Source organism: Otolemur garnettii, unplaced genomic scaffold (genome assembly GCF_000181295.1).
Source record: "Otolemur garnettii isolate 467f Iridium unplaced genomic scaffold, OtoGar3 scaffold00060, whole genome shotgun sequence".
Taxonomy (NCBI): domain Eukaryota; kingdom Metazoa; phylum Chordata; class Mammalia; order Primates; family Galagidae; genus Otolemur; species Otolemur garnettii.
In genome coordinates, this window is record NW_003852455.1 from 2823393 (window position 1) to 2831073 (window position 7681).

The following is a 7681-nucleotide window of genomic DNA, read 5'->3' on the forward strand; positions in this document are numbered from 1 at the left end:
AGACAGAGCCCCAAGCCGTCCCCCTGGGTAGAGTGCCGTGGCATCACAGCTCACAGCAACCTCCAACTCCTGGGCTGAAGTGATTCTCCTGCCTCTGCCTCCTAAGTAGCTGGGACCACAGGCGCCCACCACAACGCCAGGCCATCCGTTGGTTGCAGCCATCATTGTTGTTTGGCGGGTCCGGGCTGGACTCAAACCCGCCACCGCAGGTGTACATGGCTGGTGCCCCAGCCACTCGAGCCACAGGCGCCGAGCCCACAAATTCATTTTTTTAAGATGTGTTCACAGTTTAATCTGGTCCCATTCCTTTGCATCTAAACTCCATTGGCCAAGGAATTCTTTTTCCTTTTTTTTTCCCCACTGTTCTACATACTTGGTTCTGAGTCCTTATGGGTGAAATTACAACAGGTCAGGGCATGGATGGGCTGTGAATAAGTGGAAAATCAAGGGCTGTGTGGGTGGGGGACAGACGTTTGGTGGGGGAAGGGAATGGGTGCGTGGGGCTGAAGCCGGATTGGGAAGCTTGAATTATTCTGAGTTAGGGGCTAGGGTCTGGAATCTATGAGTTCAGGGGCACAAAGGGAGACTAGAGAAATACCTTCTCCATCCATCCTTATATGTCATCATTTAAAATTCCTTCCTTTGACTTAGGATTTTTGCTCATTAAAAGGAGAGGACACTGCATTCCCACTCAAAGTACTTACCTAGGAGTCTGGAGACCTGGGCTTTCAGCTCTGAGCCTCAGTTTTCCTGCTTCCTGAATCTCCGTACAGTGATGGGAATGCATGACTGCTTAACCTTTTAGGACATACAGACCCTTTGGAACCTTGGATGGAAGTTAGAGATGCTCTCACGTATACACAACAATTCTTAGTTCCTTGTCTAAGAATACCACAATGAGAAGTCCTTTAAGGCCTCCTCCCCTCAGGACTTGGTAGGTCCAAGCTGTGGATAAGTGTGAACACAGTGCTGGCACTGGGCAGAATGCCCTCTCATCCATTCTCCCATTTGCCCCTCACAATAGCCCCTAAAAGGGGGGCAGATATTATCATCCCCACTTAACAGATGAGGAAGCTGAAGCTTGGAGGCCTCAAGCTTCATTCAGGGTCAACTCAAGACTCCTTGAAGGTCAAACAGTTAGTGGTCTTTATTTTATTTTATTTTATTTTGAGACTGAGCCTCAAGCTGTTGCCCTGGATAGAGTGCCGTGGCATCACAGCTCACAGAAACCTCCAACTCTTAGGCTCAAGTGATTTTCCTGCCTCCGTCTCCCAAGTAGCTGGGACTATAAGCACCTGACACAATGCCCGGCTATTTTTTATTGCAGCTGTCATTGTTGTTTTGGGGGGCCTGGGCTGGATTCGAACCTGCCAGCTCAGATGTATGTGGCTGGTGCCTTAGCCACTTGAGCCACGGGTGCTGAGCCAGTTAGTGGTCTTTAAATATTCAAATGGGGACCAGCACCCATGTCACATGTCTTCACATTATATGCACATACATTCACACATGTTTATCATCTTCAAACACCAAAACTTCCATGAATTTGCCTCCATTTCCAGACCATCCTTGTGCCTGTAGAAACATATGGAGCTCATACCTTTTGGCTCAAAGGGCATCTTGAGTTTTCTGGAATTTACTCAAGGCCACCCAGTGTTTCTTTATGGGAACTGGCACTCACAGCCAGCCAGCTGGCCCCAGGCTCCAGTTGAGCCTCAGCAGCCTTTCCCAGCAGACAGAAGGTGGTGCAGACATCATTTCCTTTCATCAGGAAAGTGGTTTGAATTAAACCTAGATGAAGCACACATGAAAGGGTTAACAAAGGGCCAGGTTGTGGGCAGTGGTGATGGGCTGGGCGGGACAGGGCCAGATGTCCAGAGGAAGGGCTGAGCTTCCCCTGCAGTCTTTTCTGGCAGGTCAGCAGGCTGGTTCTGACTTGGCTGCCTGCTGTTGCCCTTCCTGAAAGCCCCCTTGAATGTGGCCTCAGCACTCTAGGTGTGGGGAATTGCTTGAGCAAAAGTATAAAGGTTGGAAGGTCTGGGGGAGGTGAAGAGGCCTACTGGCCAGAGCAGAGGGAGCATGATTTGGGTACATGATGAGAGGGTTCAAAGCCAAGCCAGTGTTGGTACTGCAAGTTATCACTGGCTTAAAACTGGCTGGTGTCCGTAAGGTGACCCTAACTAACGTGTGCTGTCTCCTTTTGCAGAGACCATGCCACTGAAACATTATCTACTTTTGCTGGTGGGCTGCCATGCCTGGGGTGCAGCCTTGGCCTACTATGGCTGCCCGAGTGAATGCACCTGCTCTCGGGCCTCCCAGGTGGAGTGCACCGGGGCGCGTATCATGGTAGTGCCCAGCCCTCTGCCCTGGAACGCCATGAGCCTGCAGATCCTCAACACACACATCACTGAACTTGACGAGTCCCCGTTCCTCAACATCTCGGCCCTCATTGCCCTGAGAATTGAGAAGAATGAGCTATCACACATCAGGCCCGGGGCCTTCCGCCACCTGGGCTCGCTACGCTATCTCAGCCTTGCCAACAACAAGCTTCAGGTTCTGCCTGTCGGCCTCTTCCAGGGCCTGGACAACCTGGAGTCGCTCCTCCTGTCCAGCAACCAGCTGATGCAGATCCAGCCAGCCCACTTTGCCCCATGCAGCAACCTCAAGGAGCTGCAGTTGCATGGGAACCACCTGGAATACATCCCTGATGGCGTCTTTGACCACTTAGGGGGCCTCACCAAGCTCAATCTGGGCAAGAACAGCCTCACCCACCTCTCACCCAGGGTCTTCCAGAACCTGAACAACCTCCAGGTCCTCCGGCTGTTCGAGAACAGGCTCTCAGACATCCCCATGGGCGCTTTTGACGGGCTTGGCAACCTCCAGGAACTGGCCCTGCAGCAGAACCAGATCAGCGTGCTCTCCCCTGGCCTCTTCCACAACAACCACCACCTCCAGAGGCTCTATCTGTCCAACAACCACATCTCCCAGCTGCCCCCTGGCATCTTCATGCAGCTGCCGCAGCTCAGCCGTCTCACGCTGTTTGGGAACTCCCTGAAGGAGCTCTCTCCAGGAATCTTTGGGCCCATGCCTGACCTGCGCGAGCTTTGGCTCTATGACAACCACATCACTTCTTTGCCGGACAATGTCTTCAGCAACCTCCACCAGCTGCAGGTCCTGATCCTCAGCCGCAACAAGATCAGCTCCATCTCTCCCGGCGCCTTCAACGGGCTGACGGAGCTTCGAGAGCTGTCCCTGCACACCAATGCGCTGGAGGGGCTGGACGGGAGCGTCTTCCGTGGGCTGGCCAACCTGCAGAACATCTCCCTGCAGAACAACCGCATCCGACAGCTCCCGGGGAATATCTTCGCCAACGTCAACAGCCTCATGACCATCCAGCTGCAGAACAACCAGCTGGAGAACCTGCCCCTGGGCATCTTTGATCACTTGGGGCACCTGTGTGAGCTGCGGCTCTACGATAACCCCTGGAGGTGTGACGGGGGCATCCTTCCGCTCCGCAACTGGCTGCTGCTCAACCAGCCCAGGTTGGGGACAGACACCCTCCCCGTGTGCTTTAGCCCAGCCAGCGTCCAAGGCCAGTCCCTCATTCTCATCAACATCAATGTTGCCGTCCCCGAGGTACCCAGCTACCCAGACACACCCAGCTACTTCGACACCACATCCATCTCTTCTACCACTGAATTAATTGGCCCCGTGGAAGACTACACCGATCTGACCACCATCCAAGTCACCGATGACCGAAGCACATGGGGTATGACCCAGGCCCAGAGTGGGCTGGCCATTGCCGCCATTGTCATCGGCATCGTGGCCCTGGGCTGCTCCCTGGCTGCCTGCATTGGCTGTTGCTGCTGCAAGAGGAGGAGCCAGGCGGTCCTGATGCAGATGAAGGCTCCCAATGAGTGTTAGAGAGAGGCGGGCTGGAGCTGGGCGGGGGAGGGGAGGGCAGGAGGGTCTGGCGAGTCCATCTTTCTGTCTCCACCCTGGGTCCACAGAGCTACCCCCACTCTGTAGCTCACTAGGACTCACTTCCTAGGGCCCAGAAGGAGAAAAGGCTTACTCCTTCTGGGCCCTAGGAAAAGTGTCCCCAACGCTTCCTAACTTGCTGGATTCTCCTATAGAGAACCAGTTCTTGCCACCAGGAAGATCCAGCTGACCAAGGCGAAAACCCTGAGGGATTTCTAATTTACATCCCGGGGCCTTTTCAAGAGGGTTTCTCCTCCAAATCCTTATCACCTCTCCCCTAAGAACAACCTGCCCTGTGCTCAGGCCCCTTCCTGGCGTCCATGGACTCAATCAATGCAAAACCTGCTCACTGTGTGGAAATAGTTCTCCCCCAGGAAAGCCCTGTCCTCAAAGTATTATGTAAGGACATGTCCCTTCTTTGGCTCCTCTGTTTGTTCTGTGGCTCGATCCCTTCAGTGAAAGTTCTCTCCTTGAGTTTCTGCTCCTGAGGGCAAGGTGAGTTCTCTCCTCAAAGGAGACTTCCCGCCATGCAGCTCATTTACTGCACGTGGCTCAGCACCCTGGCTTCGAGGAGGCTGCAAAAGAGAGGGAAGAACTGGGAGCCGCTCAGCTCCTGGTGGCAGAGCTGTCATTAGCGCCTCTCTTTTATCACAAGAAGAAAGGCATCAGCATAAGAAATTCAACCTTTTAGAGAATGATATTTCCAAATTGTGAACTTTACTTTGAAAATATTAGCCCTTTAAGGAATAAAATCATGTAGAATTTCAGACTTCTACAGATATTCAAATCAGCTTATTGGCACTGAATGGAGAAAGAAATCTGGTGCCTGGGAGTCCCTGTGTTCATTCCCAGAACTTTTCCTGGAGAATACTGGGGTGTCTGGAGATGGCACGGACTTTCCTGTGAGCCATGATGGGTCCCTCACTGCCACCCACAGCAGCTCATGCAAAGGCCTACCTGCCAGCGATAGAGGAGAAGACGTGGGTATGGGCAGGAGCTCTTCTTACATCCTGTGACCTGAGGCCCCCAGGCCAGTTGGTCAGGAGCATTCTGACTACAGAGGCCTGTGCGACCTCACCCCCTTCCCTGCTAACATGTTGTCTGCTGCTCATTGGAGGCCCCTCTGCCCAGGGCCTTTTATGGGCATGATATGCCTGTATCTGTTTTTAATTTTCATTCTCTATTTGGGAGAAGTGAAATAGTTCAGAGATGAGATCCTTTAATTGAATGGCCATGTGTAATGGAATCCAGCAATCTCTCTAATGTTGTGGTAAAATTCTCCATTAACAGTGCAGTTAGCTAGCAGTGAAAGTTGAGAATTTTCCTCTGAGGCAAGCAATATCAGGGTACTCAGACAGGCCACAAGGGGTCTGGGGGCTCTCTGGAGCGCCTCCTGCCTATGGTCTGGTTCTAAGAGTTGAGTTGTTTGCTCAGGGGTACTTTTCTTCCTTGAGTTACGGTCCCATGAGTACCTGCCTTTGATGCGCAAGAAAGGCCTGTCTTGGGCTTTCATCATTAAACCAAAGAAATTGGGGGTCACTCTTCTCTTGCTCCTCGTGTCTCAGTTATCAGAACCTTGCTTGGGACCGTATGGATCAAAAGCTAGGTAAATATGGAAAAGATTGAACTTGCCTTTCCATTACTGAAAACCAGCCCCTCCTACAGGCCTCGCTGGGCTGCAAGTGTGTCGTTTCCTCTCTGTAGAAGTCAGAGGTATGACCAAGTTCTCGGGGCCTTTCATGGGCAACACCACCGTTTCCATAACCTCTCAGAAGTCTGTGCCATGTTGCAGGAGGACTGCCAAGCTCAAGAAGCGTGTGCTGAGCAGACAGCTGGGGTCCCCCTGATAAGTAGGGCTGGCAAACCCAGGTCAGGTGTATCCTAGCCTTTCAGTAGGAAGCACTCAAAGGGTCAGCCCACAGATCTCCCAGTCAGATCTAACTCCAGGTGGCCGGGGAGGTGGTGGTGGTCTTGGGAATGAAGCCATCGCTTGGCACAGACAAGGTGGGTCTCTGGGAGAAACTCCTCCCAGTCCCAGGTTCCTTCTCCTAAGGAGAGACTATTCTCACCAGCTCATCGCCTTCATGCTGCCTTCAAATGTAGACTATGTGTGCCTTGCTTAGAGAATCGCTGCAAATAGTCCCAGGTGCTTGGTGATGTATTTAGAGATTTCTAAGCCCCCAGGGTCTCGTGAACCTTGAAGGGCAGGGTCGGGGATCTATCTTTTGCTAGATGCTGCTTGTAATAAATTTGGTGTAGAGAATCAACAATAAACGGTATACACAGGACATGTGTGCTCTCTGTGGCCATCTCGGGTAGGGGGGTCTCACACCTGTGGCTTCTGCTCTTGTCCTGTTTGTGCAGGCTGATTCAGACAGCTCTCACAAAAAGGAGAGTCTGGGTTGATAAATAGGCCTTCGGAAAGTGAATGGGAACCACAAAGGAGACAACCAATGGTATCTCTAGGCCATTGTGATGGACAGGGACCTCACGAATAGGTTCAACTATTTTATAGATGAAGAAGGGAAGCTCAAGAGTGGAAATGCGTTTTCTATAGTCATCTTTCAACTAGGGGTTGAGCTCGACCTGAACCCAGGCCTCCAGGCTCCCAGGGGGACCTTTGTACGCCACTAGAAAGGCATTGGCGCTCACTCAGCATTTTTTTAGCACGCGCGCACACGTGAGCACACACACGTGGCTAAGATAATCCTGCACACCTCCAGACTCTGATCAGTCAGTACTGAGCAGCAGGCAATGAGTGACAGGCTCTTAGAACCCACCCTCTGAATGGAGGTGACACCCTCCAAGGGTCTAGGAGGTCCCCTGGACTCTTTCAGGTCTCTAGGTTTTAGGGACTGGACCAGCTGCTGGTGCAGGTCCAGCGGTTAAGAGACGGATGACCTGCTCTTTCTAAACCCATCGTTATGCCCAGGAATGGGCTTCAATCCAGATTTGTCTGAGCTCTCTTAGTTCATTAAATCCCTCCTGCCCGGAGTAAGCCTGTCCCAGGAGGTTGGGCCAGGACAGGGGTCAGTAATGTTCACCATGTTACAGGGCCCTGCTGCTCTTCTTTAGACACTGAAACTTGGTCCACTCAGACAGGTTGCTGGAATTCTGGATAATAGGGAAAGGCTTAGAATCTTCATCCTTATTTCTCAGAAGATCCTGGAGCTATTAATGCAAATTGCCCTCCACACATGCACCCAAACCCCAGTGTCCTTCCAGCTGCACGTCAAACTCCTTTCACACATACTCCTACCTCCCAGGCCACTGCCACGCCCATTCCACAAATGACAACTCAGAGACTTGCAGAGATCAAGTAACTTGTCTAAGGATGGGCTAGTTAGTTAAAGAGCAAAATTCAAACTTGGAGCTGTCCAGTGACTAATTTTTCTTGTTCACTGTGGTATGCTGACAAGTGGACATGCTGCATCTGTGGAGGGGGTGTCGCCTTGAGAACCTGTCCAGAGCCCAGGGCTGTTCCTGAGCCTGTTTGTGAGCCCTCTTCTCTCCTGCCCTTCCTCCAGGTGGCCTTCCTGCCCTTGCCACCATGAGTGCTGCCAAGGGGGGGCTGGGCACACCTGTCCACTGCCTTTCTCCCCTCTAGCAGGCTCCTGCCCTCCTCTGCCAAAGTGTGGATTGGTCATGTGTGTCCATTGAAAAACGCTCTCTTGCTATACTCCGTCTGATCTTTTTTTTTTTT

At 52.2% G+C, this 7681-nt stretch overlaps 1 protein-coding gene across 1 annotated transcript in view; it reads left to right on the forward strand.

Annotated features, from left to right (window-relative positions):
- Positions 1-4010, forward strand: part of LRRC15 (leucine rich repeat containing 15) — a 10674-nt gene extending 6664 nt beyond the window's left edge. The window contains exon 2 of the mRNA XM_003792692.2: positions 2206-4010. Coding sequence (XP_003792740.1) covers positions 2209-3921 — 1713 coding nt within the window. The 5' untranslated portion in view covers positions 2206-2208 and the 3' untranslated portion in view covers positions 3922-4010. The remainder of the gene's footprint in view (positions 1-2205) is intronic.
- Positions 4011-7681: the final 3671 nt, after the last annotated feature.